Source organism: Harpia harpyja, chromosome 2 (assembly GCF_026419915.1).
Source record: "Harpia harpyja isolate bHarHar1 chromosome 2, bHarHar1 primary haplotype, whole genome shotgun sequence".
Lineage (NCBI taxonomy): Eukaryota > Metazoa > Chordata > Aves > Accipitriformes > Accipitridae > Harpia > Harpia harpyja.
In genome coordinates this window covers 46,322,269-46,347,156 of record NC_068941.1, presented here as the reverse complement: position 1 = coordinate 46,347,156, position 24,888 = coordinate 46,322,269, and the positions used below count along the sequence as shown (strand labels likewise).

Below are 24,888 nucleotides of genomic sequence, written 5' to 3'. Positions count from 1 at the left end.
TTACAAGAGTTCCTTGAAAGATTAGGTTTTTAGTAACTCAGATTTGTTTCTGTTGGTCTGTATTTGAAGACCTGTGTTTGAAGATTCTCAAATCTAGCTGTAAAATACCATTTTTTTCAAATGAATTGGGCACTCGTGCATTTTATACATATCATTAAATAAGTCATGTTGCCAAAGAGTTGCTTGCAGCTAAATTTTCAATGGGTTACATTAACCATTCTCAAACTATTTGCAGGCATGATGACTGTGTATACAGGAAGGTAAGTTTATGTATGCAAACAGGTACATAGGATAGAGTAATTGTGCAGATTGGCTAATTATGTTTCTAGGCATGCAGTTGCATATGCAGTCTAAAAGCATATGCACAATTTGGTGTATGCAAATTAAAGCAATCACAAGTGTTGCTGGTAAATTAAACCCATATATTTAATTTTACCCTTTAGGTGTCAACAATGTCAGATAAGGCGGAGCTTCTGCATTCAGTAATAGTTATTTTATTACTACACAGATTCCAAAGCCCTTTTCAGGAAATTTAGAAGTATAAAATTTGTCAGTGGAAGAGGTTGACTTTTACATGGCATCATATATTTATTGTGGCGAAATACTGACAAGTGCAAGAACATTTATAGTGATTGCAGTGGAATCGCAAAATTAAATGGCAGAATTTTAGTAACTACAAGTTGCAGTGATCTGGGTTTTCTTCTTGCATATCGAATCAAAAAATAATAAATACAAGGAAGAGGAAAAAGGAAATTGCTTTCTTATAGTGACGTAACCGATTTCTTTGTTTACTATTTGTTTTGCCAACTTAACATTTTAAAATGCAAAATATATTGCTTTATTTGCATATCTCAAGTTGTTGTGGTTTAACCCCAGCCAGCAGCTAAGCACCACGCAGCTGCTCGCTCACTCCTCCCTCTCCCACCCCATGGGAGGGAGAATCAAAACCAAGTAAAAATCACGGGTTGTGATAAGAACAGTTTAATAATTGAAATAAAAAAATAAATAATAAAATAATAATAATAATTGTAATGAAAAGGAAGATAACAGAAAGAGAGTGAAATGTAACCTAAGACAAGTGATGTACAATGCAATTGCTCACCACTTACCGGCCAGTTAGTTCCTGAGCAGCAATCACCCCCAGACCAATGCCCCCAGTTTATATACTAGACATGACATCACATGGTATGGAATATCCCTTTGGCCAGTTTGGGTCAGCTGCCCTGGCTGTGTCCTGTGCCAACTTTTTGTGCCTCCCCCCCCCCAGCCTTCTTGCTGGCTGGGCATGAGAAGCTGAAAAATCCTTGACTTAGTCTAAACGCTACTTAGGAACAATTAAATATGTCAGTGTGTTATCAACATTCTTCTCATACTAAATCCAAACCTCAATTTTATACCAGCTACTGGGAAGAAAATTAACTATCCCAACTGAAACCAGGACACAAGTAAATGATAACAGGTTATTTATATTGTAGTTAAACAGTCTTTCTGTATCTTATTTCATGACGTTGTGGACATACACCAATGATCTTAATTCAAGATGATTTATATCACCACAGTAGTTTCTCAGTTATTTCCATGTCAATAGTTTGTGTGTATGCTCATTGCCTAGCTGTAAAAAAAATAAACCACCTGATAGCAAAGAAATAGACAACAGGAACAAATCTGATGCAGTTAAATAATGGTGAAAGGAAATATTTGAGTACATAAGTAAAAGGCATTATTAATATATTTTATGAAATGCATGTGTCTACCATAACTAGTATTAAAACTGTTTTTAATTGACTTTTCATATTTGCCTGTCATCTCAGTGACTGACAATCAAAAAATAGCTGTTCGGCAGCTCTGATAATACAGAATCTAGTTTCTGCACCATTGTACTAAAGCTTCTGAACAGGTGTTCCTTGAAAGCATTTCCATAACCAGGTATCTCTGGATTGATACCTTCAAAGTATCATTATTTATAATTTATTTATCATTATACCAATTCCAAGTTTGGAAAAATGCAGATATTTTTGTTTTGTAGAAACAGAAGTTACATATTATTAGTTATATAGAAACAAAGATTTTGAGAAAGTGGTCTGCTGAAGATCTCAGGGGAGTTCTGTGTATAACAGGAAACTTGACTCTCTTCACGCTAAATGAGTACCCTGGGACAACCTGCAGTTAAAAGCCTAACAAAGCAGAGGTTAGTTGAGAGAAGGTAATCTATGTGACTACATAAAATATTTTCCATTTTCTTCATACCTCTCCGCTCGTTGTCACAGATTGCAATTTCCATGTCCTGAGCTTTTTCTAGTGTCCACCCCCCTTGTGGTCCTTCCTGAGACACATCATTCTCTTTTCCTTCCTTTGGGTGATTTTACTTATCCATTTTCCTGTGTCTAAAAGGGCTTCCTCCCCCCACCCCACCTCTGTCTTTTCTTGTCTTTAAACTTCATTGAGGGCATGTACAAGGGTGCAGATATGCTAAAACCCTGTAATCACCACTAGTCCTTTCTTTGATGTGTTTTAAGCATTTGTCATGAATTAGTGGTTTGGGCAGCTAAAAAAAGAATCACCGTCAAGGGTATTAGCAAAAGTGAATTAATAGAAGTTTATAAAAGCACGACTCCACAAAGTTCGATGGCAAGGTTCACTCTATTACTTAATACACAGATGAAGCGTACAAAGGAAAATTAAGTTAGGATCAAACTAGAATGATTTATACAGAGACCAAAGACGCAAAAGGGTAAGGGAGAAACATACAAAGGGAAATCGAGTTAGAATTGTTTTTCATGATTTGCATGGTCATGGGAGATGCAAAAAGGTAAGGGAGACCCTCCCATTGAGTCATGAGGTTCAGAGAAGACCCCCTTGCTTTCTAAACTCCTGATGGAGCTTGGGTGTGGCTGGATCTACTCCTAGTCCCAGACTTGGTCAACGATTTTTGTCTAAAGGGATTATATGTGTGTAGCAGCTGTCTGAGGTTCATTCACAGTTTAAGGTGGATCACAAGATTTAGCAGCACTTAATCATTGACTAATTTAACATTTACAAAGTGATAGAATTTGCTATAATCACAACAGTGGTTTAATTACAGATTTGAAAGGGCATTATTTATACTGTACTTGCTATTGGATATGTAGGTCAATTCACATGCATGCACACAGACTCAAAGATAGAGATAGATATATAAATAAACAAAAGGTATACCTGTTAAAAATTCCCCTTGAGTTCAGTGAAATATTCACGTCAAATGTCTTGGCATATCTCAACAGGCAAAGGGTTGAGCCTCAAGGAGTGAAGGGTTTCAGCCCAGGTCCCATTGTCAGCTTTCGACAACAGTCCTCTGATTTTCGTAAACTGGAAGGTTCGCGAGCTCTGTGAGGCATGCACTCAGAGGGAGATGCTGGTCGCAGCCTGCTGTGGTCCAGGAGATCTCAAAGGGCATCACTTGGGACTGCTGTTTATAGGTTCGCAAGATGATTGTCTTTGGTCAGTGTAATTTCATTCCAGCCACAATTCTTGTCAGGCACCTTCAAAGCTGGGCCATGATCCAGGCAGCAGGAGTTTCAGGTACAGTTAGGGAGTGCCTAACTGTTCTGACTGACTGTACCGTAGCCAGCATAAGAAAGCACCAGGTTGTCCCAATTCACTGCACAAGAACACAAGGTTGGCTGGTCCTGACATCGCAATATGGCCCAGGGTGGGGGGGCTGTACCACCACAGCATCTACACCCAACAGCCCCTGTGTGTCTTAAAAATCCTGCTTCCAGTTTCTGTTATTTGCTGGTATCAATGTTGTTCTCCCTGTTGATGTCTGGAACTTTTGTAATTGATGAATGCAGCATTTTAAACTTACTGTATTTCAGATAAACAGAAATTGCATCAGGCTGATAGTTGGGACTCTGGTCCTGTCAGTAACCTCAGGCTACTGGGGTGCTTCTGGAAAACTGTGAGCTATAAAAGTAACAAGAAGTAAGAGAAAGATGCAGCCATCTAAATGATCTAATTACACTGCAGCTCATGTGGATGATTGGAAAACTCTTAAATCAAGTGAGAGGAGCAGCAATAGTCAGGTTATTACTATATATTATACATAAGCAAAGATTCAACTTTGTTCAGTTCAACAGTTCAACTATGCTTTTCTTTACTATAATAGAAATGAAATGGTTTATAGTCTTCAAATGATGCAACTCAGCAGAAAGGATTGTTATTTATTATTAATTAGGGTGGTATGTTTGAATTGTTACCTTTTTTTTATACTTCCTGATGGACCTAAAAACTTCCTGTACAGATATTTTACCACTCATTATGCTACATGTAATTGAAGCTATTACTGGCTTTTTCAGCAATAACTGATAATTTCTCTGTACAACTTTTCAGGTTCCTGTTTACACTGTAAAAACCCCGTGTACTTCAAAATTTCACCACACAACGTAATCTGAATGTAAACTTCTATAGATTATATGATTTTATTTATTTTTTTTTCTTTTTAAAGACCATAGTTACAGCCAAAATCATGAACAGCATAAAAAAATGAGCATAGCAGAGAAATGGCGTTTTGGTTTTGTTCATCATCAGTTTGCTGTTAGGTGTGTGCTTTTAGCCTTTTACTCTGCACTTCATAAAACCAGAGGATGAGGATTTTATTTTCTCTAATTTCATTTCTTTTTATTGCTCCAGACAAGTTCTTCTCAAACAGTGATCATGACTAATTAGCAAAATAGTTCTGTATTATCTGTAGGTGAACCAAGCGGAAAGAGTTCTGTTCCATTAAAGAAGATTTGATTTAATTTTTTTTGTAAGATAAGTTTGAACATTTACTACTTGAGTGTGTCCTGATAAGTCATCGCTGTATTCTAAACATAATCATTTTTAGATTCCTCATTAAGATTTCAAGCAGAAAACACAATATAAAAATCATGCATTATTGTTCTATTTTCTTATTTATATGGAAGCCATTAATATATAAAGCATATTGTAGGTCAGTCTATGAATCAGGCAACTCATAAAACAGCTGTTTCAGGATACAATGGCTGCTAAATGCTTTCATCATTGCAAAAAGCAATTGAAAAAATTCATGAATAAAAATTAATTCAAAGCTACAGAGAGAAAACATGTTTGTCTGAGGATGGCCATATGCCACAAATTACTGAAGGCTAGGAGAGTATTCTGAGGAAGCGTCAGTAACTTATTTTCGACTTTTAGTCTGACCCAGTGTAGCTTTTTTCTGTGTTAAAATGATCCACCTAGCTATATCTATCTGTTTGTATAAGCATACACATATACGCTTATGCAGATCAATTCTGTGCTCCAGTGGATTACCTTTTTTTTCCTTTGAACTTTACATTGGGTGCTAGAATCTGAATTTTATGAAGTGTAAGCTGCGAAAGGCAGTGGTCAGTGAGGCAAACAGTACTCTGAAGGACCACCTACCTATTTCTATAGAAGTATTTATGATATAATTTTCTAATATTTAAATGTTACCTCCTTAAACACCAGTATTAATACAATAGCTCCATTCATACTATTTAATAACAACAAAAAAAAGTAAATACCACACAAGTCAGACGTCTTTCACTGATTAATAAGTGTAACAGTCACCAAAGCATCATCTTAATCATCTTTTTCTACTAAGGTGTCTTAGAAAGATAAATAATACACAGGTATCAAGTATCACTACAGTGAGTAATGTACAAAGGTGAGCGAGTATATACCAATGACTGTGGAAGCTCTTTACTTACAAGAGAACTTTTTGGCTGAAATCATGTATGGCTTACTGTTTGTAAAGGCTCATTAAAATACCCTGAATATGTTCATTTTTACTACTGCTTATCAGAATTACATACTTTTTGTTTACTTACAGTATGAAAGAGGCTGGTTTAGGCCATAAACAGTGGAGGGGTGGTCCCATTTCATCAAACTGCAAGCAGTGTCCAGTAGTTTATACCAATCCTGTTTGTGGATCAGATGGTCACACATATTCTTCTCAGGTAAGAATTAAATAAAGAACTAAATTATTTTTTCATTGTTCAGTCAATTCCAGCTCTGGGAAAATAAAATACTGTATTGCAACACAAATCAACATTTATTTGTTTTGTCTAAAATATATCTTACAGACTGCAACCTGCAGCAATTCTAGTGTATTGTAAGACAAAAAAGCAAAATGGTAGCAAATCCTAAGCAGCATGAAACAGTAGTATCCAAAGCAGCATAGCATAAGAGTGCTCCACAATATAATGGAGCTCCAGGTTTAGGCTGTCTGTGACAGACACCAAGGCAGGGTTTTGAGTAAGGAAAAACGTGTTGCGTGTCCCCAGTTTGGGGTAGGATAAACATATTAAGTCAGATTTTCCAGTTGACCATTGAGGGGATGCTTCACATTCCAAGCACCTAGGCATAGATGTAACATACCCAGATAAAAAAATATAATAATGTAAATAATTGTTGCATATCTTTCCTTCTTGCAACAGCATTTTATGTATTTTAAGACCATAACCAAATCTTCCTTCTGTATTCCTGAACCCTCCTGTCTTTTCTGTCATTCTTATTTGGAGACAGAATAGTAATTAAAAAATGTTACTGTCAGTTTACCCAGTCATTTTTGAAGAAAAGATTTTGTGCTGGTCATGCTGAAGTCCGGAAAGCATGGGACTGCATTAGTACAGAGCTCAGGTGAAACTTGTGAGATGGAGGGACTTCATAATGCTGAAAACAAATCAATTTGTTTAGCATCCTCTCTTAAAATTGGTTTATGGCTATTGGATTGAACACTAAGTATCCTTTCCAAGGACATTTTCTACTTGATAAAATAAAAACATCAGACTATAACTAGTGCTTTCTCAACCTTGACAATTCTAATGTTTTTATTCTAAATCTTACATTAGAAAATGTTTTTCTTACAAACTGAATATTTAGTTACAGGGAACTAGTCAAGAATTCATTGCTTATTTCCTATTTTATCATATAGGAATGTTGTATTATAAGTAGTCTCATAGGCAGAAGTGACCGTTATGGCCTCTCATGGTCTGGTCTGAAGTAGATGTACAGAAGTCTATAAATAATGATGAGATGCAGGTATTTTTACATCAGTTCATGTGTTAAAGGTAAGGGTGTGCTTATCAAACATAATGACGTGAAATGAGTGGATTAAATAGGTACACTCTGCTTCCATTCCAGTGCGTTATCAGAGTTGCAGTCAGTGCAATAGTACATACTGTCCAACCTCTGTATCCCTTACATGCATATAATGCAGAAGTAATGTAGCATCAGAGAGCTTTTGAAGGGTTTTCCTTTTGTCTTACACTACCTCATAATGGTAGATTTCAAATCTAAGTTTATGGCAGCAAAATGCTAAAAAAAGTTAATGACCACAGAAGATATGTATTAGCCTATAAATATTAATTTTTATTTCTTTTCAGTGATGTTATGATTTCATATTCTATGGTGCAGTTGCATCAAAATAGAGGTCATTGCAAGGTTATTTCAAGAGCAGTCATTTTAAAAATTGACATGAAGACAAATGTTTGTGTTGCTTTACTCCAGGCAAAGTTTAGTTTCATTGTGTCATCAAGCTCCAGCAGGAGTTTATATAGCAATTTTCTTGTATTTAGAATGCATTTGTCAATGACTGTGGCAAATTGTAGAATACATTTTCTGAAAATAAGTCAGTAAATAGTAATGGTATTGTAGAACACAGCCAGGCAGCTGGCAGTTGTCAGATGGACACTACTTTGGGGTATGCCCTCCCTTTTCAGGCCAAGCCCATGCAAATGTTTGTATTAAGTTATGTAACTCTAGATATTTCACACATGTTTTTTGCTTTGGGGAAAAAAAAATGATATAATGGGTAGACAATGTAGAAAGAAAGGTTAACTTCTAAATTGAGCTTATCCAGAGTCAGGTAAGGATGTTTTGTTTCCCATTCATTTTAGCAGGCTAGGTTAGGTTCACTGTGTTCTCAGCCCACAATTTGTCCCATGCAGTCAGTGTAAAGTAGAAGTAGCAGGTGTCAGATATTCTTTATTAGCATTACAAGAATGTTGAAATAAAAATACTATGTGCTGAAATGTTGAGTAATCAAAGTGAATGTTAATTATTATGTGAGAAGAAATTCAGTATAAAGAGATCCTGCAGTTTCCTTACCAGGGTGGTGTTACAAACAATTTTTAGTTAATAGCCTTTAAATAATACTGCATGCATTTTACGCTTCATTAGTCGAGTTTTACCTTCTGCATTTCTCTAAACTTTGGCACTTGAAAGTGCATTATTCATTTTAACTCTAGGAATTCTCAAGCAGTGCTGTAGCATAGGGCTAGTAAGGTGAATTTTTTATGAAATATTTTTTTCTCCTATGAAAACTTCATGTGATTGATGACATCCCTATAGGAATAAATAGCAATACAAATAATGTTTTGCAGAAATAATGGGTCTAAACTATCTTCTCAGACTAAGATGGAAAAGTTATAGAAAAGCAGTCAGAAAAGAGGCTATGAATTCTTGATATATTTTACAGATAGATAGGTGTGTGGATTTAGATTTTTTTAATATTCAAATACTTCTTCAGTCTCCCAGATTATGATTCCTTTCTCATTAGAAGGGTGAAAGAGAGCCACTGGATGAAATCACACTGTGTCTAGAGGGGGGATTTTGGTACTGGTTGCTTATTCTGTGCAAATTTTGTTTATAATTTTACATGAACTAAATTCCTAGATTTTTATTCTCAGGGTATCCCATATTTAACATTATTCTTTTTAAACTCATTGCTGCCTTTATTCATCTCGGGTCTTTTTAAGAATTTTACTTAATAATCTGTATCTCTTAGCAGTGTGTTTGTTATAAGACAGCTTGTTTGGAGGAAGCATAAAAAATAAGTATCAACATTTTTAATCTTTGATGTTATTTTAAACATTGTCCTATTATAAAAGTTAAATTGATTTAAATTTATTTATTAGCTTATTGTGAGTTTTCAGGTCACATGCCTGAGCTGTTGACAGTACTTTCTACTTAAGACAAGATTGCTAGAAATAGATTTACTATTACAAAATAGGTATCTATTTTGTAATAGTAAATGAAAGTAATTTTCACAGACCTGGTTCAATGTATGTCAGTTCTACTTTTTAAATTGGGCTAATCCACTTGCCTTACGGTTTTTATCTGCATTGTTACTAAGCAATCTGCTGTAGACTTAACTATCAGTTGAAACGTAGCCAAAAATAGTAAGGTTAAATCATTGCCTGCCATCTTTGGTAATAAAATAATGCAATCTCTCTGAAATAAATTATTTGACAGCATGCTGGTCCATATTTTTGCAGCTGGAAAAAGCAGCTTCTTCCAGGTGCTCTGCCAGTACCAATTTGTTTTTCTAATAAAATCAACAGACCATGACCAGCCCTCCTTCCACCCCACCCTCTCCCCTCCCCCCCCAAAAAAAACCTGTAATCTCATTTCTTGAATGGGACTGACCAGTAGTCAGTGAGATAAAATGTATCTTGCTTGATTGATCCATGGAGTATACTTTATGAGGATAAACTGATCTTTACAGAAATACTGGAAACTCCTTGTTTATTGTTTAAATGCTTTAAAAAGGCTAATAATAAAAAATCAGGAAATGAGATTGTCTGGTTTTCCAGCTTCCGCCACCAATGGGTTTTGCCAGTAATGCTTGTAATTTTATCTGGAACCTTTAAATTGACAGGATGTGGTGTTCAAAAAAAGGCAGAGAAACATCAGAAGGGTGACTCACTTCACTTAATCCAGTTTTCCAAATAGGCTGATGTACTAAAAATTCCAAATTATATATAACTGATCTCTTTTTATCAACTGCATTCAAAATAAATAGCTGCTAAAGCTGTAGAGGATGGAGATGGTAGCTTAGATGACTTTATGGAACCTTCAATATTTTGAAATTCTGAGCAGCTCAGTATTTCTTAGACTAGGATGGCATATTTATACTAGCAAGAATTGAATTTCTCTTTTTTCATTTGCAGAATGCTATGTTTGTTTTATATCAAATTATGTATTGGATTTACATTAAAATATACATAAACTTTAATACTTCAATAAAAAATTAAAAAATGCTACTTCATGGATTGGAAAATATTTTCTTAAGCCTTCATCTATCTAATACCTTTACATTGTTTCTTAAAACAGTATAAAGTTTTCTCTAGAATAGAACAATCTAGGCTGGAAGGACAAACTAATAAAAGAATAGGACAAATAGGGGAAAGTGAAACAAGTGTCAGTGTTTATTAAATAACTCTCATATCACAGTAGCAGTATACTGATACAAAATAATAAATTTAGAAAGAACTCAGATTCAGAACCTATTCATGAAAATCTAAATTTATATGTTAACTGTCAAACAGGACAGCCAGTAAAACAAGAAAAATCAAATTGCCTAAAGTGAAGTTGAGAAGATAGTTAAAGATTCAGATTTCTTAAACTGTTAGGTTGTATTAGAGACACACATACTTATCTGGAGAACAGTCTTTCTCTGAATGGTAGCTTTAACCAGCAGAAGTTAATATTTTGAAAATAGTATTGAAAATGCTGTTACTAGGATTACAGCTAAAATAATCAAGAATCATTTTGGCACATGAATTCTTTTCTGGGAGAGTGTATCCAAATCATATGCAGGCAGAAATGTACAGGAGCTGCCACTAGCATAGTTATGCTTGCGGAGTGATGGTGGGGAGGAGAAAACAGTTCTGAAAAGAAACCAATATTAAGATGTGTCTGGAGCATTAAGGACAATAAATAATGTTCTTAAGTTTGCATAGCTGTTTGAAACATTAAGGCACATGAGAAAACAGTGGAGAGGATAGTGATGAGCTGTGCCAATTGCAAGAAGGGGATCAAAAGAGAAGATTGTCTCAGATTTACGAAGCGGAAGCTCATTAGTGAGCATGGTTTCAGTAGAGTGGAGGATAAAGAGGGTGGTAATCAAAGAGGTAGTTAGGTTGGATAAGAGGTTTTTTATGATCTTGGGAGGCTTTTGTTTGGGCATTTGGTGGGGTTTTTTTGAAACAAATGGGAAAGAACTGTTTTATAAAGGAAGAGAGAGAGTGGTTAAAGACAGTGGGTATGAAACAAGATACTGTCAACCTAGGGAACAAATTTTGAGAGTCAGTAGCAGACAATCTATGATAAGAATGGGATTAAGGAAGATGAGATTGAAAGTGGTAAATGGCAAACAAGAAAACTGGCTCAGGTTTTGGCCTAGTCAAAACATTCAAATATTACAGTAATTATTCTCTGAAAGAAGACCCCAAAGAGTGTGCCATTGTAGGAGATGGTATGGAAAATGCAGGTAAGCGCTTATTAGAAAGGAAGAAGTTTAGTGGTGTGTGGTGTAGTTCTGTTCTCGTGTCTCCGACAGCCTTATATCCCACCCCAGGCATGTCATTCCCTTCTCCTTGGAACATTCCTTCCTATGTCCCAGGGGCAAGGGAGAGCCATGGCCACCTAAATTGTCCTTGTACACAAGGCGGCACTCAAGATATGTGAGGAAATGAAAGAAAATGTAACAATAAAGATGTTTCTCATTTGGCTATAGATATATTGAATGGGATGATTATACTTTTTTTTAGAAAGCAGTTTCTCTCTTTCTATCACCAGTATGCCATGGAAGTCAGTAAGTTTAGGTCCTTAAAAGGGATCATTTTCCTAAATTTATCCTGTAGGGTAAAATATGTAGCTACACAATGGTACCTTAAAAAAAGAAAAAGAAAAAAAAAGCCAAAAATCTAACTTAAATGCCTGCTGCCTTTTTTTCCTCTGTTATTTTCTCTTAATTCCAATGCACCATTTGTTTTTACATGCATATTTAAACCTGACTTCACTTCCTAGTGCACTGAACTGTGGGACTGGGAGCTCGGGGATTTTTTTCCTTGAATATGTCTCCTTGTCTCCTTTTAGTCATAGTGGAATTTAAATATACGCTTACCAAGTAGCAGTGAACCCATGGATCATTTTGTTGCTTTAAAACAGATCCTGTTCCATGTACCATGTGTTATGGAGAGTTATAATAAATGTAGATTGGTTCTAATTTCTTTTCCTTTTTCTGTATATTTAATTTTCTTCAAAATTAATTCTATTTTTCCTTTTAAGAAGGGTTTTGGAACAACATAGATGTAGCAGGCACAAAAGAAGATGTACTTAACATTACTTAGCCATTTTGGTTTTCTTTAGCAATTAATAGAACAGTAAGCATTTTAAAAGCTACAGAACTGCAAATGAAGTGGGAATTACTAAAAAAAAATGTAATTATTCAAATTAAAATTTTTTAGAACTTGCAATTAAATTTAGTAATCAAACAGAACAAAGTGTTTAGCTTCTAAAAAGATATTCTTACACACTATTGATGTAGGTCACACTTGCACTTAGCAAGAAACTGAAATACTGTGAAGTTTCAAGTAGTCACATCAGACACCGTAACAGAAATGTAGACCAACAGTGCTATAAACTAGTTATGCTGACCCAGAGAAAAAGAAAAGCTTCAGTCCTAGTAATTTCACAGATGTCAGTAAGGTAAAATATCTGTAACATTAAAGAATCATCTTTGAAGTCTCACTCTTTTTTTTTTTTTTTTTTTTTTAAATTTGTGATTTTGAAAAGCTCACAATGAAGTACTGTAAACATGAACCAATTACTATGTAGATATTTCACTGAAAACAAACTCACATGTATCAGGATTGTTTGAATATTCCTTCAAGTTTTCAGTATTTCTGATGCTCTAATTCCAATATACTGTTTTTATATACTTAAGATTCTCTGCTTAGAATACATCTGTAATTTAGAATTTTAAAATTATTTTGAAAGGGGGTTGATGTTTGTGTAGTCTTCTGTTAAATGCGTACTAATCTTATTTCATGGTCTTTAATAAGACACATTTAGCATTCAACATTGTGATACTAAACAAATACATGTTGTCATAGCTCAGGCATATTAAGATTATGGCTGTAAAAGAATACAGTTCTTCAATTGAACCACAGAAAACTGTCTGGGATTCAGGTTTTCTAATGGCATACCTGGTAACCACATTCACTTCCCTCCCCAAATCATGTCACTTTAAAATATCCAAAGCCACGTATGGAAACACTCATCCAGAAGTTCCTGGGTTGTGTGAATTTCACAACACTGGGTCTTGCTGTGAAGTTCCTGATCACTTCAGGACTCTTTGAACCATTAATATACACCTGCCACTGTCCTTCTTGGAAGAAAAAACCACAAAACCAACCAAAGACAAAACCTTGAAGAAATTGATAGTTGATATTCAGAAATGTTCAAAACGTTTTAGCCAGCTCTCAAACAAAATCCTTAAGGTTCTCCTGAGAATACGGAGTCCTTCAGAAAACCTGTCTTATTTCTGCCTTCGTCAGTTTTCTTCAGGGGTGTAGTTGTGATCTATCCCAACTTCAGTAATTTCTAGCAAAGAGAACTATCCAACCTGTTTGTTTACATGTCCATTGAATTTTAAGCATCTGCTTTCTGCTAAATTTACAAGCAGCAAATAATAATAGACCTTTCTTCCACAAGTTAAGACATTGCTGCTTGCTCTGCTTCCTTGTTTTTCTACATTAATCTTAAGATCAAATGAAACCAAATATTTCTTAACAAACAGATGTACTCTTGGATGAGATCTTGAGTAAACAAGAAAAAAAGTATGGAAGTAAAATAACTGAAGTCCCCAAAGAACAGATCTGGACATTGATGAGAACCGAGAGACAGACAGGGATCTCAAAAATGTGACTGAGTATCAGAGGTAGGTCCTCTGCATCATAGCAAAGTTTCAGAAAAAAAATGGAGCATTGTAGGCCACCATGGACTTACTGGAAGAGAAAAATAAGAGTTTGTGTAGCAAAATTTGCCGCTCTAGCTCTTAATTCAGAAAGACATATGAAGACTTGGCTTTGTGTTGTCCTGATTTTAATCCATATGTGTTTGACATAGAACAGGGAAATCTTTTGTATATTTTAGAGATCAAATACTAACAGCAAAAAGTAGAAAGATTTAGGCACAGTTCTGTGTGTCTCTACACAAGACATCTCTCTCTAAATTCAAGAAGAGATATATGTAATCTAAGGAAAAACATCCATGCTTTGGAATATTAACCTCCACTTGCACAACAGCATGTTTCTTCCCTGACAGGGTGAAAACCATTATGAACGTGGAATTTCATAAACATTTCCTTCACTGATAGCTCATATAGCCTTCTATTTTGGACTGTTTAATAAATAAAATCTAGTACTTGGAGTTCAAATGAATTTCAGCATACATTTCTAGGTGGGCGAAAAAAGAGTAGAGAGCTGTAGAGGCAATGGTAAGAAAACTGAGAGTGCCTAGGTGTGTCTAACTTCTGATCCAAACGGTGATTCTGTAGTGCACTGATGAAGGTTTCACCTAAATGTAAGTAACCATACTGAATTTCTTTTTTTTGCTTTCTCTTTTTTTTTTTTTTTTCACCAATTGACATAGTATAGTTTAAGTGTCTTATAAACTTGGGTGGGATAACCCAGCATGGACTAGCTAGGTCTGTGCACATTACTTTTATTACTTTCATTATTTTTCCTGTAATCGAAGACTAATGAGCACGCCCTTTAGATGCTATTTTAGCTCACACATAACTTTATAAATATTTCAATTTAGATTTAATTAGATAAATTGAAATTGTTTAATTAGTAATGCAATCAGCCAGCATGGCTTAGGAAGCCATACCACATTAAAAATACAGTGATAATGCATGTTAATAAGCAATAAGCAGATTCTTTTAACAAAAAATTCCATGCTTTTAGAAGCCATTTGTGTCTTATTATAAAGCTTTATAGCTTTGCCATTACTTTTATTTTAGCATTGCCATTACTCAGAAATTTGCATGTCAGCTGAAAAATCAGTGAATATCTTTCTTGGCTGATTTTGAACCAAAATAGTCAGCTGTTTTTAAGATGGTTTAGGAGAATTTAATGGTTTTGCTCACATTTTAAATTTTTCTTTGAATATTAATTTTCAAATTTGAAGTGGGAACTTGAAAAATGTAAAGTTAGTTTTGTCTGAGCAATATTCCTTTTTCTATCTCAAGAAATTTTCTCGAAATTGCAAAACTATGAATGCCAGCAATGAGGTACACCAAGGATCTCATGTGCATACAGCGTTGAGTGACATTCTGTGCATCTGTAGCTTGGGTCTGCTAAAAGTGATGAAGTTTGAAACAAGGAACCTGGTGAAATGCTGAAAGTTGGACTATATGGGCAAGAGTTCTGAATAAGAGTCAGAATTTATATACTTAAGTATATGCATGTATATGTCAGAAAGAGAATTTTTTTTATATTAAGCATGCTTACAAGAAGCTGTTAGTGTATTTTCAAACTGCATCAGTGTTTATAATTTTGGAATAAGCTAAGATCAGAAGCAATAATGTAGGTAGGAGTAATATGGTTATATGTTTTTAACCCTTTTGTTAATCAGTTTTTTTAAAACACTCTCTAAATATTTTTTTAATATTTTTTATATTTGAAATATCTTGTTTTTTACAGAATTTATTGTCTTCAAAGAAAATTGAAATATTAATTTGGATATGAGGTAATATATTACTTTTTTTACACAAAAAATGACTAGAAGCATTATTATTAATACTTTTGAATTTACTGGAAATAGTATGTTTCAAGTAGGGATATCACAGGGTTTTGTCATTTAGCCTTAATTAAAGCTTTACGTTCTCATTTGATGGTATAAAATATTAGTCTACCTGTTTGCAAAATGTGTAGAATAAGATGGTGAGGTATATATTTCCCAAACTGAGTAGGTGCCTAAAAATTCAGATGGCTGACTTAAAAAGCAGATAGGTCCTTAGAAGGATTTTCAGAAGCTCCTAAGCATCCTGTGTCTCTAAAAGCCTCTAAGTGTGAAAGCAAAGAAAGGTAGGTGCCTAATTTGAATAATCCCAGTAGGCATCTATCTGCATGTTTCTGTGACTTAATATGTTTTCTAGGGTGTCCGAAAAAGATTTAATAGCTAGTTGACCTGATTTCAGGCTTTTCTTTTTATGCCATTGCACTGCAGAGCACTGAAGAAAACAGGCAAGAGCTATAGAGGTGAACAGGAAGAAAACTGCATACAGATTTTCATTTTGTCATGTAAATTGCTTTCCCTAGTTCATAGCTTTATAAACAACATATCATCAGTTCTCTTTCAACCACAAAAGATTTTCTTTGCTCAGGGTCTTGGTTCAGTAGGCACGTTTCCTTTTGTTCTCTGGTCAAAATGCTAGTTGCATGTCTTTATGGTTAATATTTTTTAAATGTTATTTCCATTTTTAACGGTAGTACTTGTTTGCTGAAAAGCCTTTTACCCAAACTCCAATTGTTAAGGTAAGTAATACACATGATTAACAGGTTACTGACAGGACAAAAAGGCATCTGTAGATCTGGATGACTCCTCATAGATAAAATTGCACGTGAATTTTTAATTTCTAAAGCTTGAATTAGTTGAAAATATGGTATCTTGGCATTATGTCTAGCTGGTTTTATTTTGAAGTTCTGTATTGCAACTGCTTGTGCCTTCTTGGCTGCTTTTTGTAAAGAATTATAAAATGGTATAATAATTTCAAAATTAGGTTTAGCACATGAATGTCACTAACTCTGGCCATATTTTCACCTCCATTTTAAGCCAACGTAAAGAGACACCCCTGCACAAAGAAGCAGTACCAGACATTGCCTGGAATCGGCCCCTTGTGTCAAGCGGTCCTTTATCCCTCTTCCATGTTCTCTATCAAGTAATGCTCTGTGTTGAACTGGACCTGGACCATAACCTGATCAACACTCACTCTGCCCAGCCCGCCCCCATGACTGGTGACAGGAATCACCAACCCAGTTAAAGCATACTGTAGTTTCTTAGATATTTTACTTTAGGAGACTCAAATCTGAGGCCATAACTTCACATAGCAATTTGCACAAAATACAGTAAAAGCAAATTTCAAGCAGGGGAGTGTATGTAAGTTTTGTGAAATAGGGATAAAGTGAGAAAATGGGGAACATGTATAAGCAAAATAGCATGAAATTAAGTTGAAAGCACACAGTACTGAGTCCTGGTAATCAGAGATTATCTGTTCAACTGTCAGAGGTACCAGGTTCTAAAAACGGAGAGAAAACAGAGATCTGTATTGATGCATGAATGTGGAGCTCTACAGGAGAGATTTCTACCAATAAGACACATGATGATACTGGAAGAAATTTTTAACCCTTCATTCTCTTCTTCAGCATCTATCTTCGTGGTACTCTAGCAAAGAGCTCTTTTCTCAAAGATCCTGTTGATTACATCATACAAAAATCTCCTAACCACCCATTGCTGATCGTCTAGAAAATAGACAGGGAAGGAAGAACTGTGAGCTTTTTTGTTAGGAACCTGTAAATTTGAGAGGATATTCTAAATTCTCTCAGCCATTCTATTTATTTATACTATTACAGCTAGGTTTCGCTGCTTGACCTATGAATATTCAGTTGGTAGGTAGCAGTGCAGAAGGCTGTGATGTACAACTTGTAGACTATGGTGGTAAGATTTTGGAATTCCCCAATGCCTACTGATATCCCCAGTTTCACCTGCACTAGATCACTTATTCTCCTCTTCTGTACACTGGAAGGTTGGTTAGAGCTGAGTGAACAAGGGTTTGGAAGAGTTGAGGAGTCGGAAGTAGGGCCTCTTATTCTCTTCTCTCTCACTGGTTAGTGTCAGAATCATTATCCACACCCACAGTTGGTAATAATAAGAAAAAAACCCTGTTAACTTCTTCCCTATATGTAGTATATGTTCTAATTAAGTATTTGTAGCATGTGAACTAATAATTATCAGGTGAATCTGAATTTAATTATTCTTCAGTGTATTTTTTCTTAGAATTAGATAGCATGCCCTGTTTAATTTCAAATGCACAAAAAAGTCATGGACTTCTACAGAACTCTCATTATTGAGATAAGGTACAATTAAAGGTGACAGTTACCTTTCAAACATGAAACACTATTTTCAGTTGCATAAACATTAGTTATTGGTTATCTAAAAGTAATTTACTAAATGCTCAGCATTAAATGTGATGGTGTTCTAGAAAGCATTTCTGTAAGCATCATATACCTCAGCACATGAAAATTTCTAAAAGACTTTAATTCACATTGAGTTCACACTTCATCCAATACTGCGAAGTTATGTTTATGTGGTAGAAAAGGGTGTGTTGACATATCTGGCTGAACTTCAGTCTTTCACCATCAAGGGCTTGAAGCACATAATGGATGCGATATGCCTCGGAGATCCAGGTGTATTCCCTGGCAGCTAACTTCTGCTGACTTGCATACTGTAGGGATGTACCCCATCTGCTTCCAGCTGTCCGGTATGTATAAGGTAAAGGAAAGGAGGAGTTGGAGGGAGTGTCTGGAGACTGCAACTGAAGGCACTAGTGCGTGCGCTTCTGATCCTTACTGTCCAGAGAAATCACATGTATCCTCATTACTTAGCTTTAGTTAGTTTGTTTAAAAGCTGCTAGATGTTTCCTGGCAAGACAGTACTACTGTGGAAAAATAAGTTATCTTGCGACTGAGGTAGGAGCATTCTCAAAAAGGAACAGAATTAAGTCTGTGAGAAAAAACAAATTGATGATATGTTGGGAAATGCCAAAGTTAATGTTGCACAAGCACTGTTTGTCTTTCTTTTGGGGTAGACTTATAATGCAATTTTAATTGTGTTGCCTTTTTTTCCGCAGGACTCTTCACTCGCTTAACACACAGAATGGACATACCTGTCTTCTATCTAATCAGTAATTCATTTTCTCTGCACTGTTCAGTACAGTCTCATGTCTTCTATTATACAGATTTTGAGAAGTCTGCAAATAGTAACTAATTTATACTCACACACAGTCCCTCTGTGTGAGTGTTGTTTTACAGGTAGAATATGGTTCTGCAGACAGATGGAAGCAGAAAAAAATATTCATGAGATTTGGATGTCCCATTAAAGGATTGTTTTTTCCATGTTTCACATTGCAAAGCATTTATATGTTCAATTCATTTTTGTTTTAGTTTTTGTAAAAATATTTAGCATGTTCCCAAATCAGATCTCAGGTTCTCAAGAGCTCAGGAGAGCACAAATACACTCAGTACCAAACCGAATTTTGCTCCAGTTATCCAAGATCCATGGACCAGCATAAGCATTATTTTCCTTTTCTTTCATGCAGTCTGCCTAGTTCATTCATTACACATCTTTCAATCTCTCCAGCAAATGAACAAGATTTATGCAAGCAGTAGTCTTTTGACACTGGTTCATTTCCAGAGCTGGTCTGTCCTGTACTTCCTCATTGAATAAGCTTGATGCCATCTGGTCCACCCATTTTCTCAAAGCAAGATAAACTACACAGGTGTCATTCCTGACAGATTTATCTAATCCTGGTTTTAAAGACAATGATTAAGATTCAATAAACTTCTCCAACAATTTATTTTAATAGTTTGCTACCCTTATTATTAGAAAGTCTTCCTAGTATCTAATCTGAAACTTTTCTGCAGCAATTTAAGCCAATTATTTCTTGTAACATTCATCATGGTATTCTTTTTGGGTATCTTTCAGATAGCTTTTTCCTATTTGCCAGCTGTTATGCGAATCCTCTCTTCTCAAGACTGAACATCCCCACGCCCTGAGCCTCTTTCTCAGTGACTCTATTTTCTAGGCCTCTGATCATTGTTCTCAATCTTGTTTTGGACTTTGTCCAGTTAATTCCCATCTTGTTTGAAACCTTGTCACAAAGCTGGAAAGGGTACTCTATTTTAAGCACTGCCAGAGCTGTGTGGAATTATTTTACATGTTTTGTATGTTGCAGTCCTATTTATATATCCTGGTATGGTAATGTTTTTAAACACCAATTGTTCATAATGATCACTAGATTTTTATTTTTCCTTTGGAAGGGTTGTCTAGCCAGTTGTTCCATAGCTTGTATTTTAAACGTGATTATTATGTCTACCTAAGAGTAGAACTTTGCAGTTTTCTGTATTGAATTACATTATATTTTTAGCCTATTTCAATAATATGAGTATTTTTATTGTAGTCCTGTCTTCTAAAGTTATTCCAGCCTCTTTCATGTTTAATAGGATATCTTTTATTTCATCTTCCAAGCCATTAATAAAAAGACAGAATAGTTCGAGGGTTGTGACTTACCCTTGCAAAAGTCCACTCAGTGCAGCCTTCTATTTTAACAGTGGTCCATTGATTGCTACTCTCTGAGGATCACTTTCAACCAGTTTTGTACTCATCTTACAGTATGAGCACACAAATGGCATACTTCCCAGTATGGCTTACCAGGTTGCAATGTAAAAGTGTGTGACAAGCCTTGGTAAAATCAAGGTACTTGCAATCTAATATGTCTCTGTTTTCTAGAATTTATTCCATAGAATGAAACTAGATCTATTATGGTTTGCCTGATAAAACCCTATATCATGGTCCCTCTCCTTTCTTCTTCTAGGTGCCCAGAAATCAAACTTAAAAGCTGTTTTTTTCTATAATCCCTGAGACCATCTTTTCCTTCCTTATTTATATTCTTCATCTTTCATTAATTTCCAGTCTAATAGTACATCCTCTGTCCTTCATAAATTCTCAATGGCTGTAAATTTGCTCGGCCAGTTCAAGTGTTCAAGGATGTAAATATCAAATTCAACTAATTTGAAAAATTCTAGACTATATAAATATTCTCTGAATATTCTTTTTCGCTCAACATAGAGATTTTACCTCTGTATATGTGATGCTCATGCTGACATATTACTCCTTTCTGTAGAGGTTTCCTGTGTATTTGAAGTCATCAAAGAGTTTTCCCAAGTCACAGATTTTTATCAGCGTCCTCCCCATGTATTAATGACATGCATACTGTCATTCACACTTGAAAAACTGGGTCAGTTGGTCACAGGGGGGTGATTTGGGGGTTTTCTAAAGGTAAACATATATATGGAAATGTATGATATTTACCTGGAACTTGGTTTACAAACACAAGGGAAGTTGGAATTGTTTGGAACTTAATGTAACAAATAAAATCTATCCTGTCCTTGTATTCATGCCCATCAAATGCACACAAAAATAATAAGTTTTTTACCTTGTATTTTCATTTTTTCATTATTTCGCCATGGAAAAGTAGGTGGTTTTTTTCCATTTTGGGGCAAAACTAGGCTCTTTATATATATATGTATATATGTACATATGTATATATGTATATACGTATCTTGGCAGCCTTTGACAGATAGCTACTTTGGAATGGAAGGTAGCAGACCTTAATGAAATATATTACTGTCATTTAATCTTTCCAACTCTATAACAGTAGTTGTAAGAGCAGAGCTCATGAATTTCAAAATAACATACACTGTGGTAGTTGTTCCAGAAATATAACTATTCTCATCTTTACTGTAATAACAGTAAAGCTGCATGAGTCATGTCTAAAGATGTCATATATTCTTTGATGTTCTTTGATGTTTAATTGCTTGTCTCTAGTTCACTAAACAACTACTTTGGGCAAATGTTGAAGAATGTTTGAGTCCATTTAAGACTCAACAGTTTTTCAAACAGGCGGAATATGAGTAAATAAATTGCGTTTTTCTATGGGACACTTGACAGTACAGAAATGAGGAATTTTTCATCCTGAAATATCTTGCCAAGAGACCGTGACATGGTACATATTCTTTGTCTGTATTGAAATGATTTTTTTTTTTTGAAGCACTGTGCAGCATATTGCTCTGAAGTCAGAAATACCTGTTCTTCTGTCTTGAAACAAAATGTGTGAAAATTCAAACAGCTGAAGCATCCTTAGAATCAAACATACAAATGAGACATGGTGAAACTCCAGTGTAGAAAAATGACATGCTAAAAGGAAAGGGGAATCAAGATCAGAAGATAAAAAGCTAGATATATTCAGAAGGAAAATGGTATTTTTGCATGCATATAAGGGATTGTGATGAAAGTAGCACAAGCGGTTAACAGTTTATAAAACCAATATAAATAAGGAATGTTGTGAAATCCAAGAGATGAGTTTCTTGAAAATTTCATGACATATTTTCCCCATATAGAAAAGTCACTAATAAAGCCAAATAAATTGGAATTATTTTGTTGCTATACATCACATAATAGTTCTTGTGTTTTTCTGCTGTTTAAACTATTCAGATATTTTACCCACAAAACAAATTATTTCATCACTGTTCCCAACACTACCTCTCCTTTGTACCACTACTTCTTATCGTGTCCTCATATTCTGTATGCCACAGATTTCTTTTTCTATGGAGTTTTTCAGGTATGTTGCTTGCCTCTTCTGCTAGTTTGAGAGTAACGTTGAGGGAACTCTGACCTGCCTTTATTTAGCTGAGCTGCCTTTGCAATATCCCAGTGCATTGTTTATTTGGGGAACAAGGACAGGAGGTTTGAAGAAGAGTTATATTCCTGGTGTCATTAGCTGCTGATATGAAATTGTCAGAACAGCCTATTGATTCATTTCTGACTTAGGCAAGCACCATGATTTTGCTTTGTTTCTGGAGACAAGGAATCTCTCTCTGCTGCCTGCCTGTCCATAAAATGAGTTCAGTGAGTGTAAAATTCTAGCATACCTGTGAATGGAGTACTGATTTGGAAGTGTTATGTGCTGATCTTGAACTCACTAACTCAGGTATCAGTGCCGGTGGCAGGTGTCGGGCATTAAATTTTTCTTAACATTTAAAAGGGCAGTGGTGTTTGCAAATAGGACTGTGTAGACAACTTTAAAGAAAAATAAATCAAAAGGACTAAACTCACAACTAATTATGTTAGCAGGAGCAGCTTTGAAGTATTTACTAGTTTCTTCAACATTCAAGTGAAACAAAATAGAAGCACTGGAGTCTGTAAAAAATAATCTCTCAAGGAAAGGATTAAAGAAATCTTCAAAAAATAAAAAAGCATTCCTCTGTTTTCCACTCTTCATATTCTGATTCTCAGTAAAACAAACCTGAAATGGGTTTGTATGTCAGTTTTAAGTGGTGATCTCAGTAAATTCAGTCACCAAGAGGAAGTAATCAAAACCTAAAGCGCAGGTATTTGTAGGTTTGACTCTTTAAGCTACTAAGATTGAACAATAAAAGTTCTCCGATCTTACAAAAGAGAAGATACCTCTTTTCCACAGAAGCACGTATTAAATTTGGGCTATGATCCATTCTACTAACTCTGAAGATTGTTTCAACTATTAATATATGGATTAGGTCATGCACTGTCTGGAAAGAGGTCTGGTGGGCATCATGGGTAATGAAGGCAGTCTCCTGTACAGCCAGGATAATTGTCCAGGGATACAAAAGGTATTCAGTTGTTTCATGGTCAACATAGGCAGAGCTGTTTGCTTTGCTTCAATTTTCTGGTCCTTTATGAGACACTAATACTATTCGTATAGCTTTCAATTGGAGTTGATCTGTTGTTCTTTTTTGTCAGAAGATTCTTTTAGTCTCATTGTCCTTTAACCATGCCTTTTTGGCAAAAGATAGTGCATTCAGAACTGAACTATAATGATGATTTTATGTAAATACACAAAAATTGACGTATTCTTTTCTCTTGCTTCTAATATGTCTTCTTTTTGGTATTGGCAGTGGTGCAAAAAGGTATTCCAATACAGTGATTGAGTTCAGCTTGTGCTGGGTAGAGAACTGCATGACAGTGTGACAGGGTTATAAGTCTGACTGCACAAAAGGTTAATAAAGTTCTGTAAATTCACAGTGCTTATATCTGCATACTAGTGGAAACCTCAAGTGCAGTCTTTCAGGAGGCTCCTTTATTCTTACATAGCTACAGTTCTCCCACCCCTTACTCATTTTTAGGAGGGAGAGAGAAACTTCAACTTTAGGGTTTGCCAGAAATCCTGGTAATTGTATAATGGAATTGCATTAAACTGAAGTTAAATATCCAAACAGAAGATGTGTCAGGGAATATAAGGCACAAATTCTGGTGAGATTGTTCTTCTGAAGTGTTGTGATGCATAGAAAACACTTCATATTTTTATTTGTTACTTGAAGTAGTTTTCTGACTCCTACACTTTTAAGTTATATATCTCTTACCTGACTAATGAGACATCTTCCATCCTTTGTTTAAATGAAGTGTTATCCATAGCCATCTTCCTCCTTTCCTTTTCTTTTTCCTCCTTTTCCTAAAAAGCTCTTTGTAAATACTTAACTTCTTTTTTTTTCCTTTGTTTTGGTTTGTGTTTTTCCTGATATTACATTGGCAAAATGTCCTGCAGAAAGATCTGTATGTCAAGAACTTTCCTTTTAGAATAAAAGTTCAACTTCTCAGTAAGAGTGACAATGTTTACAATAGGGTTATTTTCCATGTATGTGGTCTTTAACTATGTTATTTTTATATGCTTGAAACAACGATTCCATTTCCTGGTTAGATTTAGTTAATTTTTGTATGGTTTCTCAATTGGATCTGTAAGTATACAGATCAGAACCATAAAAATTAATCTGTTTCTATATCAGAAAAGACTGTCACTGTGCAGAATTGCATCAGGCACAGGCACAGCTTTCAATTTTATTTGTTATTGCTTTTTACTACAATATTGTCATCTTAAAGGTAGAAATTAAGTGATAAATTCTATAATTCACTGTTAATCGCTTCCTATCAGTAATGAATATTGTTGTTTTCTTTATTTGCTCATATAATACAAATAAAACCAATGCAGTCTACTTCGATTTAGTATGCATATTCAAATCAGTCTAACACCACAAGTGCATTCATGCTTGAATTGAGTCTGAAACTGTAGCCAGGTTAGGGAACAAAAACTTTTTATCTTTATCTAATCTAATTCTTAGTACAAAGGTAGCATATACTGCAGAAATTTTTTCCTAGCACCTATGTCTGCAAAGGTTTAAGCACTTCGTGAAAGATTGCTTCAAA

The 24,888-nt window shown here is 35.1% G+C and overlaps 1 protein-coding gene across 1 annotated transcript in view; it reads left to right on the top strand.

Moving 5' to 3' along the window:
• SPOCK3 (SPARC (osteonectin), cwcv and kazal like domains proteoglycan 3) overlaps positions 1 to 24,888 on the top strand; it is a 232,245-nt gene that overhangs the window by 143,416 nt on the left and 63,941 nt on the right. The window contains exon 5 of the mRNA XM_052778733.1: positions 5,852 to 5,978. Within this exon, the coding sequence (XP_052634693.1) occupies positions 5,852 to 5,978 (127 nt within the window). The remainder of the gene's footprint in view (positions 1 to 5,851; positions 5,979 to 24,888) is intronic.